Source organism: Octopus bimaculoides, chromosome 23, assembly GCF_001194135.2.
Source record: "Octopus bimaculoides isolate UCB-OBI-ISO-001 chromosome 23, ASM119413v2, whole genome shotgun sequence".
NCBI classification, from domain to species: Eukaryota; Metazoa; Mollusca; class Cephalopoda; order Octopoda; family Octopodidae; genus Octopus; species Octopus bimaculoides.
The window spans coordinates 28,081,614-28,093,192 of record NC_069003.1 but is presented as its reverse complement, the minus strand read 5'-3'; the positions used below and the strand labels follow the sequence as shown (position 1 = coordinate 28,093,192).

The 11,579-nt window shown below is 32.2% G+C and overlaps 1 protein-coding gene across 1 annotated transcript in view; it reads left to right on the top strand.

The window, feature by feature from the left end:
• LOC106882611 (collagen alpha-3(VI) chain) overlaps positions 1-11,239 on the top strand; it is a 180,154-nt gene extending 168,915 nt beyond the window's left edge. Inside the window, exons 54-66 of the mRNA XM_052975952.1 lie at positions 35-99; positions 321-638; positions 2,058-2,306; positions 2,504-2,617; positions 2,744-3,063; positions 3,160-3,397; positions 3,864-3,977; positions 5,404-5,635; positions 7,698-7,891; positions 8,650-8,799; positions 9,002-9,112; positions 10,105-10,437; positions 10,860-11,239. Of these exons, the coding sequence (XP_052831912.1) occupies positions 35-99; positions 321-638; positions 2,058-2,306; positions 2,504-2,617; positions 2,744-3,063; positions 3,160-3,397; positions 3,864-3,977; positions 5,404-5,635; positions 7,698-7,891; positions 8,650-8,799; positions 9,002-9,112; positions 10,105-10,437; positions 10,860-11,239 (2,818 nt within the window). The remainder of the gene's footprint in view (positions 1-34; positions 100-320; positions 639-2,057; positions 2,307-2,503; positions 2,618-2,743; positions 3,064-3,159; positions 3,398-3,863; positions 3,978-5,403; positions 5,636-7,697; positions 7,892-8,649; positions 8,800-9,001; positions 9,113-10,104; positions 10,438-10,859) is intronic.
• Positions 11,240-11,579: the final 340 nt, after the last annotated feature.

The window sequence follows — 11,579 nt, the reverse complement described above, 5'->3', positions numbered from 1 at the left end:
CTACAACCCGAAGTACTACAACCCGAAGTACTACAACCCGAAGTACTACACATCGAAGACCTATAATAACTACACCCAAAAGAATATACAGACCTTCAGGTAAATTATGCAACAGCTATAATATTTTTTACTTGTCATTTTAACTCATTCAAATTAAACTTACTTTTGTCAAATATTCTAATTTTGACAGGTTAAATTATTTGTATCTTCTTATCTCAATAAATAAATATAAACTCTTAATATGGAAAAAATTATAGATGTAAATTTCTATAGGTTAACATTTGTGTGATTATAATTGCAACATCTTTTTTGTTTTGTAGATTGTACTAGCAAAGCTGACATTCTGTTTGTTGTTGATTCTTCTGGAAGTGTTGGTGAGGAAAACTTTGCCAAAGTAATAGACTTCGTATATTCTACGATTGAGAGTCTTGATATAGAATCAGGATTATATAATGTGGCTCTCATCACATTTAGTGATGAAGCACGTGCAGAATTTTATCTAAATTCTTTTACCATGAAAGAAGATATTGAAAATGCCACTGCAGCTGTAAAATATGTCTATGGCTCAACTCATACAGCAATTGCTCTTCGAATGGCACGCAGAATGATATTCACTGAAGTCAATGGAGACAGGGCTGGTAAATATAGCAATTACTTTTGTTGGAATATTTTTGATATAGTGTTTTTTTTTTCTTCTTAAGTTTGTTTTTTAACTTAATAAACTTTTCTAAAGAATTGGACAAACCAATATAATTCATAACATATTTTGAAGGACTTTCAGACTGCTGAAGATGACATTTTAAAATTATTTAGTTTTATTGGAAGACTGTGGCTACTAGAAGAGGGCACTGAATGAATGTGGTAAAAGTTTAGAGTGTATAATGTATAGTGGCAGAAGTGATCAGTGTACATTAAAAAGTGTGTTGTAGTGGCGCAATGGCCCAGTGGTTAGGGCAGCAGACTCGTGGTCATAGGATCGCGGTTTCGATTCCCAGACCGGGCGTTGTGAGTGTTTATTGAGCGAAAACACCTAAAGCTCCATGAGGCTCCGGCAACGGGATGGTGGCGAACCCTGCTGTACTCTTTCACCACAACTTTCTCTCACTCTTTCTTCCTGTTTCTGTTGTACCTGTAATTCAAAGGGTCAGCCTTGTCACACTGTGTCACACTGAATATCCCCGAGAACTACGTCAAGGGTACACATGTCTGGGGAGTGCTCAGTCACTTGCACGTTAATTTCACGAGCAGGCTGTTCCGTTGATCAGATCAACTGGAGCCCTCAACGTCGTAAGTGACGGAGTGCCAACAACAACATGTGGTGGAAATGATGGGTATTGTCTGAATAGTGTATTATGTATAGCAGTGGAAGTTGTAGGTGTAGACTGAAGATTATATAATTGTTTTGTATAACTTAATTAGAAGACAAAAACAGCATCCTTTTTCAATGTTTCCAAGATGGTGCACAAAATGAGGAAGTAGTTCCAAATCACAAACCTGGCTGTAATGCTTGCAATGGAGTGAACTCCACTAAAGTCACACAACAGCCAGGTATTAAGTCTAGCATCTGGAAATAGAAGTTGTCTTTCTGATGAGCTTCAAAACTGTTTCTGTCTCTGAAATTTCACTCACTAAGGTTTAATCAGAGTCTATGGCAGAAGATAATTATATTGAACTCAAAATATTTAGTCGCAAAACATTTCTTAAGCATATGACCATAATTGCACAAATTGAAAGGAAGTCACAGATAAAGGGTGTAAAGTCAAAATATATGCGAATTACAATTGTAATTAGGTCATTCATGAAAAAGAAAAAAAGAAGTTTAAAAAGATAAAAAAGAAAATGGAAGACTTAAATCAATAGAAGTATGCCAATGAGTGAAACTTTACTAATTAATCTTTTATCCTTTAGAATATGGTTAAGTTTTGTGAATGAAGGAACCAGTTCATATCAGATATGCGAACACTATTATAAAGTGCAAGAATTCATATGCATTTATGTTAAATGTACTTTTAACTAGTTTCTAATTAATATTTTCATTACTTGATTTTTATTTTCAGATGCACCCAACATTGTAATTATTATAACTGATGGTCAGTCAAATATTAATCATAGAGAGACTTTACCACAAGCTCGTCTTCTTAAACAGAGTGGTGTGAGTGTTATAACTGTAGCTGTTGGATTTGCAACACAAACAGAAGAATTAATTGGAATGACATCACCACCAGTTGCAGAGAATTTATTTTCTGTTGATGATTTCAGTGAACTTGAAGATCTTCATGCCAGGATTGTAGAACCAATTTGTAAAGGTAAGAAGTTCATTCACAGTAAATCTCCATTGTCTTAAGTTCTTAATGAAATTAGATGATAATTTAATATAAACAAATTGCATGCAACAACCTTTGATATAATGACAGCTTTATTGATAAAAATATATTTTAGAATGTTACCTGTGTACAACGTTTATTGATTGAAATGTACTCTTTTATTTCATGGTTTATAATAGGCCAACAATTGTGTGCAAATAATCCCTGCAAAAATGGAGGAGAATGCTATGATACACTTAAACATTACATTTGTATCTGTTCTAAAGGTTTCTATGGAACAGAATGTGACAAAGGTAAGCATTTGTGATTATTTCTATTTACGTTAATGATGATAAATTGGTTGTCTTATTATTTCAAAATACATATAAAAAATGTAAAATCAATCCTAATGTTTACCAAGCCTTTCTTTTTCCTTCTAGTCTGTCCACAACCAGCTGATGTAGCATTTATTCTAGATTCTTCTACTAGTGTTGGCTGGAGAACCTTTCAGAGAATGAAACGCTTTGCTGAAAGTATGGTGAGAGATCTAGCTGTAGGTTACTGTGGCCACCACATTGCTTTAGTAAAATATAGTTCACGACCTTTAATAGAATTTCATCTAAACCGCTTTACTAGACAAGAATCAATTATTCGAAGCATTGATGACACTTCCTACACTCGAGGCCATGCTGATATGGCAAATGCCATAAAGTTTGTGAGTCAAGAAATATTTTCTTCAAGACATGGAGATCGAGATAAGGTAAGTAAAATTATGTGTCTTGTTGCTTTATGATTAACTTTATTAATCAAGAAAGATTTCTGTATTAAAAAACAAACTTCCTTTATTTTTGGTTAGGTCAAAAACATCGCCTATTTGCTGACTCATGGTCAAATAGATTTGTCAAGCGAAGATACTCTCAGGCAAGCTGAATTAGCCATTTCTTCTGGTATTCATCTTATACCTGTAGCATTTAATGTTCGAAAAAGCTATGAACTTGACACCATTGCTGCTGCACAAGGAATAAAAACAACTGAAATTTTTGGTGCTGATGTAGATGGAATGACTGATTCCTTATTGCATCCTATTTTTGAAAGTATGTATCTTTGTTTTACTTCTCACATAATAATGTTATATAAACTATTAAGTAGCTAACTTTAACACTGTCCCTTTTTCTTGGACCTATTTCATTCATTGACAGAAGGTACTAATGTTTCTATTTCTCAGTCTTTAAAAAATTGTTACTATTTCCATTTTTATTATTTGGCCAGTGAGTAAAAACTATATACAATTTCTTAGCCCACATATCTACTAATACAATGAAATGAACTTTCAACATGGAAAAACGTTTTTATTGTATTCTCAATATTTTTATTCACGCTTTATATCTCTCTCTCTCTCTCTCACACACACACACACACACACACACACACACACACACACACACACACACACACACACACACACACATTCATTGTTACATAATAAATTAAAATAATTACTTTTTTTCTGTATTATTGTTTAAATGTTGGTAATTATTTCATACTTTATTTATTTTACAGCTCGAAGTCACTGTGAACCAAATCCCTGCTTAAATGGAGGAAAATGTGTCAACTATCCATTTACATATAAATGCGAATGTAAACGAGGTTTCACTGGTGAAAATTGTGAAAAGCGTATGTTGTTGCATTTTTGCTTTCTTTTGAAACTAGCATGATAATATGATCTGTCAGGTGATGTATGTTGCACACAATCCTTCTACAAAACTAAAGAAATAATAGCTTAAACATATAATTATACACAGTGACAGTTCCAGTCTTAGCTGAAATATTCTAATAATTTGAAATATGCTGAGTTGTTATCACTCATTTTATGTTGGAAATTTAGTAAGAAAATATGAAGGAGGTATTTGTAATATTACATCAGACTGCTATATAACACATTACATTGTAGATAGTGTTACTTTTATCTGCTTGATACACCAGGTACAGAGGCTGTGTAAAAGATGAAATTTCTATAGAGTAAAAATCTACTGAGCTATAATTAAGCACTTTCAACAAAATCAAGTTTCCATCACATTCACTACATATTCGAATGAAGCAGTCTTTAGTCATGAACATCAAACATCTAAAAGATATAATATTGCAGTAAATGATAAATGATCCTTTTTAGCAATTTCACTCATGTAGGATTACCAAAACTACCCCCAAAAAGAACTAAGATTGCTTTCCTAGAACTAGAAAATATTCAGCTTTTATCAGTCAATGACTGTGCACAAAATTCATGTAAAGGGGGTCCCTATTGAAGTATTATTGTGTTATGTGCAACAGTGATGCTGCTATACACACAAATGTCCAAGACAAAATTTCAGTAAAGGCTGCCCTGCTGATTGACATGAAATTAATGATCAACACACTACAACCATGGGTGTATAACCACATACTGAACTCTATTTTCTCTGTGCCATCTATACTGATCCTCTGACTTAGCAAGTTGTATACCTTCTCCCACCTCTTTTATCCTATCATCACCTTTTCTGTATCTTAACAATCACATCTTGTACTAGCTGTTTATTTTTACCAATCTTTACTTTCTAAAACTGCCACTCTCTAGAATTTCCTCTTTACACTAGAAATATTCAAACTGAAACATATATAGCTCAAAACAATTTGTGAGATGGGCATGAAAAAGTTATACATATGGTCCTTCTGGCTTAGATGAACTTATAAAGAAAAACAATCAAAAATATATTAAATTAACAACTACAATACCTCAAACTACTCCAGTAGAATGTAGTAATGCTACTTCTCCTCAGACATGAAGGAAAAAAAATGTTCTCTACACATTTTTTTCTCTGATTCATCTCAATATTCAAACTTGCTAACCTAAAATCAGTTATTAATTAGACAAATCTCCAGACATTATTAAGCTTTGGCTCATATATTCACATTGTTACTTTTACTTCTCATTAGGAATTTTTCTATTTATCTTATGTCCATTCTTCTTAATCTCTTTATATGAAAATAATCTAATTTCCATTATGTTAATTTTAATTTATATTTGAAACTTGTAGCACTGATGCAATTTGTACTCCTTTTGCAGAATGTAATTCTAGAGCTGATATGATTTTAGTTATTGATACTTCACGTTATGTAACAAGGCCAGCTCTCAGAAGGGTCAAACGTATGTTACGAAAAACAATTAAAAGACTTTCATTCAGTCATCAAAATATACGAGTTGCAGTAATAACCTATGATGCAGAGCCAAGACTCCGACTTACTCTTGATAAAGGTAGACACAAACAGGATGTGATGGCAGTTCTCTCAATGCTTAGGTAATTTTTATGTTTAATTTTTCTTGAATCACAACACTGCAGTTTCAGTGTAGTTTACTCACTTAGACCACTTTAAAATAAACTTCAAAATCTATTTATTAACTGCATAGTTTCTTGGGGTTTTTTTTCAGCTCTCCAAATTAACTTGCAATTAAATGTCCATTAAAGTCATTCCTGCATGTAAAACAGATAAAATTGATGTCTGGCTCATACAAGATGGAAAAATGCACATTAAAACGATGATGAAAACCATTGATAATAATACTCCATTATTTGGATAGCATTTAGAGTAGAATTAAAACTAAAAGAGCTGGATTGGACTATTTATTTTGTAGTTTGTGAAGTTAGATATGCTGTGTTTGTTAATAGAACACTTTATTCTCTGTTACTACAGTTCACATAGCTACTGGATGAACTGGGATTGTTACCCCTAATAACAGATAATTTGTTTCTCCACTTAGCTATCACATGATGAGATTGTTTCCCTAGCTAATAGATGATCAGGGATTGTTACCTCTTATAGACTGGTACGCTATTCAGGAAAGGCTTCATATCTGGTTAATACCATAAAACCACAACTGACTACTGACCCTTGAGATATATTTCAGATTGGAGGAATATATTTATATTACATTAAATTTGAAGAAGAAAGTATATATAGATCAGCTGACCTTGATCACAAAGTTAACTAATTTAAATATCTAATTGTGATCATTAGATAATCTTAACTACAAATGGCAGTCTATTGTTTTACCTTCTACTGCACTTCATGCTCTTGTGATTAGTTGTTCAGGGTGTTGAATAACTGAGGTGTATGTTATATTATTTGCACTCTCCTATTTATTTATAAATAATTATATGGAAGACACATAGCCATGTATTTAATGTTGTTGTGAAATTAGGTGCACAAGTGCCTTTTGACATCTTGGGAACCAGCCACTTACATTGTTGAGTAAATCCTAATGAATTGCTAAATAACACTGTCACAGTCAAACATTCCCTCGTAGGCTTAATTTCATAGTGATATTAAATATGTATAGGATAGATGTGATTACATTATTTATTAATACGTAACTCACCTTGTTGTATTCATTGTGATTATTGTTTGTACCATTATGCAAATGAGTTTCTGTCTAGAAAAATATTTGTTTACGTTTTAATAAATAAATCTTTAGCTCTTTTATTTCGTAACAAGATTCCAAATATGTTCAGATGTGAGTTTGTATATTTATTCACAACCCATTCTACTGATACTCCAAAAGGTTTAAAACACCATCTGGTCCTTGGATACTTTTAGCAAAGTTCACTCTGTTGCCATCATTTAAATCAATCTCGTGGTTACTCTCCATACATTTCTCTGCATATTTTCAGGATGGGTAGCAGCCATATTAATGGCACTGGCCAGAGATATTACTCCAACTCCCATGATTAATTTATGTAAAAAGATAATTGTGATTCTTCATTGTAACAGAGAACTAATAACTAGAGATTCAATTAATGTTGCACCAATTCTGGTATGTATGGTCTGAACCAGATAAGCTAGATAGATAAAGAAAAAGACAGACAGAGTATTGTAGTAACATTTGGGAATCTAAATATTTGGTGGAACGTATTGTTTGTATGGCTGTGGGACATTGGAACCTGTCCTAACATCTATAGAGAATGAGCCAATGTGAATGATTCCACTTGGTCAGTCAACCTGCTAGAAGTAGAAGTCAAGCCTTCATTAAATCATACTTTATTGTCCTAGAACAAGACATTTTTGATAATGTGCTGTTGTGTCCACCCTGTCTGAGAATATGACGGGACGGTTACAACCAGAATGACTTACAAGATCTACTAGCCCAGGGTTGACCAGAGTGAAACAACAATGTCAGTGTCATCTAAATAGATTGATCAGAATTCATTTTAGTGAACTTAAGACAACAGTTATTTTGTTCTTTCATTTTTTTAATTAATGGCAATTAATAACCATCACAAAGACTTAGTAGGATTTAATTTTTCTTTGGTTTTGTAAAATTTGAACACAATTTAATAAAAATCAATTATTATTATCATTAAGACCTGGACGAACTGACCCCAACCCTGGTGCTGCACTACGAATGGCCAATCAAGATGTGTTACGGCAGAAATTAGGAGACAGAATACATGTTCCCAACTATCTGGTACTTGTCACAAAATCTGTACGAGATCTCGATGAAATGTTGGTCCAGTCCCGAAATCTTAAAATGAAAGGAACTAGAATTATAGCTCTTGGTAAGAAAATTGTACTTGATTTATTTTATAGACACAAATTACAATTTACAAATATTATTATATTTCCATCACTTGAACGATATTGAACAAAATAATTTTAAATTCATATGAATATCTCTATAAAAGTATCTAGATCCATTGTCTGTTTATTATTTTTCAGTGTTTCTGCTGTGTATTTAATCTTTGCAGAAAAGTTGTGAAGTTAGTGTGCTGCTCTGCTGCATATCTATTTACCACAACCATTTTATTGTACCTCCACTGGATTCAGTGTTGTTAAACGTAAATAGTTTAAACTCTCTTGCCTCTTTTAACAACTCTGGCTGTCAAATGGATCAACACTAGGAACTAGTTTTGTTGCTATTGGCATAATACATTAATTACAAAAGACATCACTGAAGATTTTATCTTATTGTAGTTCATGCAGTTGATTCTGTTACATTAACTTTGTACCACTCAGTACTTGCCCAGTTATACAGTATAGCAAATGAAATGCTTATCAATGTTTTAGTTACTGTATCAATGATTTCATTTTGTGGTTTCTATTTGCAATTAGGTAAACTGGCTTGTTTCAGAGTTAAGCACATAGATGTACATGACTCAGTATGGTACACTTCAAAATACAAAATATTGAGACTGTTGCCTGCTTCTTATCTTATTGTCAACATTGTTTTAGATCCTCTTCAATATGGTTGACTTATTGTCATCTAAATAAATATTTAATTATGTCATGAAATATTTGTATTTTCTCGTTTTCTCAGGTCTTGTAAGCAGCACATCTTTTGTAGCATCTAGCTTAAATGATGTTGTATCACTGCCATTGGATAAAAACAAATTTATTATTACTGATGACACCAAAGAAGAACATGTAGCAGATGTTATTCAGAAATTAGCAGCAGCTGTATGTTATGGTAACTACATGCATTTTTTTATATCATCTTTAATCATTTCTTTCTTACTTTCTTTATTAATCCATTAATAATCATACAAATATACATAATGTGCCAAAATATTTGTTTCCTTCTCAGTTTAGAAGAAATCTCACTCTAAATGAATTCCTTATTTAGTAGACCAGATATATTATTTTAACCATGTCTTTTATCTAAATAACAGAGGAAATTTGCTCTGAAAATCCCTGTTTGAATGGTGGAACATGTCAAATAGATAAAGGAAGTGCAGTTTGTGACTGTCCAAGAGGCTATGCTGGAAGATGGTGCCAAAGCAGTGAGTACACTTTATTAAAGTGAATTTAATTGTCACGTTTACTAATATTATTCTTTATTTTGTAACATTTTGATATTACATTTTTATGATATTTTCTAATTTGAGGCATAGCAATTTTCAATAGCCTACTGTCATTAGATTTTTGTAAGTAAGTGCAGCATTTTATTAGTTTACCTATTCTTAATCAGTTATAAACTACTTTATAATTCATAAATTTGTGTGATTAACAGGAATACAAACACAGGTTCAACTCCTTTATTATTAGTCAATTGGTTAAATATCTAATCAACTAACTAATTGATCATTTGTTTAATGTGTTGGTTAAACAATAAACCAGTTCGTTTGTTTGTCGAAAACGAAAGCAGATCTTGTAGTGAGTAGGAAGGTCATGGGTTACAGCAATGAAACAGCTTTGATTAACAAACAAACAACTGGTTGATTGTTCAATCAACACATTAAACAAATGATTGATTTGTTAGTCAGTTAAATACTTGTGTGTGTGTGGGGTGGGGTTATTATTATTGGCATAATGATTACCTAGGTACAACAAAATTTGTTTCAAATCATGAAATCACATCAAGAATCTTGCAAACCAAAAGCAAAACAGGAAAAATAGTTTAGACTCACATCAATATGATGGTCTTCTTTTTATTTAATGTTAAATAATTCACAACCATAACATATGATAAAGTTAGTTGTTAGGTAAGTACTAGAGATATAACCAGAAAATGTTACTTCAAGTGTGAGGTAGGCTTGACATACAAACATTGATATGAAATCTGCAAACTTATCGCCCTCATTTTATCATCAGTTAACATTAAATGAAACAGTCATGTTTTGTTTGTCTCTATGTTAATATTTTCAAATTTCTTTTATTCTTGGCATATTAAGCTGTTTCCGAAATACCAAGTATATGTTAGTCTCATGATACACTTATCAATTTGTTATCTATTGAACTGCAACTAACTATTCAACTATTGTTCTTTCAACAGCTTGTGCACAAAATGTTGATGTTGTCTTCGTTTTGGACACATCTGGAAATATAAGCCCTGGAGAGTTCAGGTTAATGAAGGAGTTTGCAATTGAGATAGCTGAGAAACTGTCTATTGGAACTCATAAATCAAGAGTTGCTGCTGTTACTTACAGTTCTAGAGCCCATTTGGGATTTACTTTGGATATGTTTTCATCTGCACGTGATGTAAGGAATGCCCTTTCTTCCCTGCTTTATGAATATGGAAATTCAAATGCTGTAGCAGCTCTAGAATTGGTGCGGTCCAAAATATTCAATTATAAAACTGGAGATCGGCCAGACGTCAAAAACTTTGGTAATCCTAATTCTTTACATTTTAAAAATTTATTGAAGTTTTCTTTTAATCTATTTTGAAAATTATTTCCTAAATATTTATGTTAGTTTACATTTTCATATTTTCACTAAGTCAATTTCATGATTGAATATATCCTTTATGTCTTTCGTATCAATTACCAATAGATTGCAATTTTATGTGTGATAAGTAGTAATCAATATGTTTTCCCTTCTTATAACAATTTATGATATATGGTAGTAAATATTTCAAACAAATTTTAGAATTTGGTCAGATATACACTGAGTTCATATTCAAAACTATTTCCCTCATTTACTAACTTCAAGTTCTCAATTTATGTCTTTCAACACACTAATAATTTCTTTGAGAAAGATTCTATGATGTCACTGAATTAACATTTCTCATTTATCGTTTTTCACTTGCAGTAATCTTTTTATCAAATACTGAGTCTAAAATTCACCCTGAACACACAGTAGCTTCAGCCAGAGCTTTAAGGAATATCGCTCATATCTATGCAATTGGAATTGCAAACTATGACTTAAAAGAACTTCACAACATAGCAAGTTTACCATATTTACTGAATGTTTTCACAGCTGAAAACTATGAAGGCCTTTTCAACTATACAAATACAATAACTCGAGCTTTCTGTAAAGGTATGGAACACAATTTTATAATTTTTACTTTCAGTGGTTTCAGTCACCAGATTACAGCTATGCAAGACACAACCTTCAAGGTTTTTAATTTATCATTGCAGCCCCAGTATTATGAAACTTGTTTTATTGATCTATGTTTATTAAGTAACTAAGTTAACTTATTGACAAAAAAGAGATGCAAGTCAACACCCAAACTCAATACACATACATATAAACATAAAAAAAACTGAAACAATTCCAGCATATTCACAAATAGTTATTAAATAGGAGCAGCAGTGGCTGTGTTGTAAGTAGCTTGCTTACCAACCACATAGTTCCAGGTTCAGTCCCACTGCATAGGACCTTCGGCAAGTGTCTTCTACTATAGCCCCGGGCTGACCAAAGCTTTGTGAGTGGATTTGGTAGACGGAAACAGAAACAAGCCTGTCGTATATATGTGTGTATATATATATATATATATATATATATATATATATATATATATATATATAT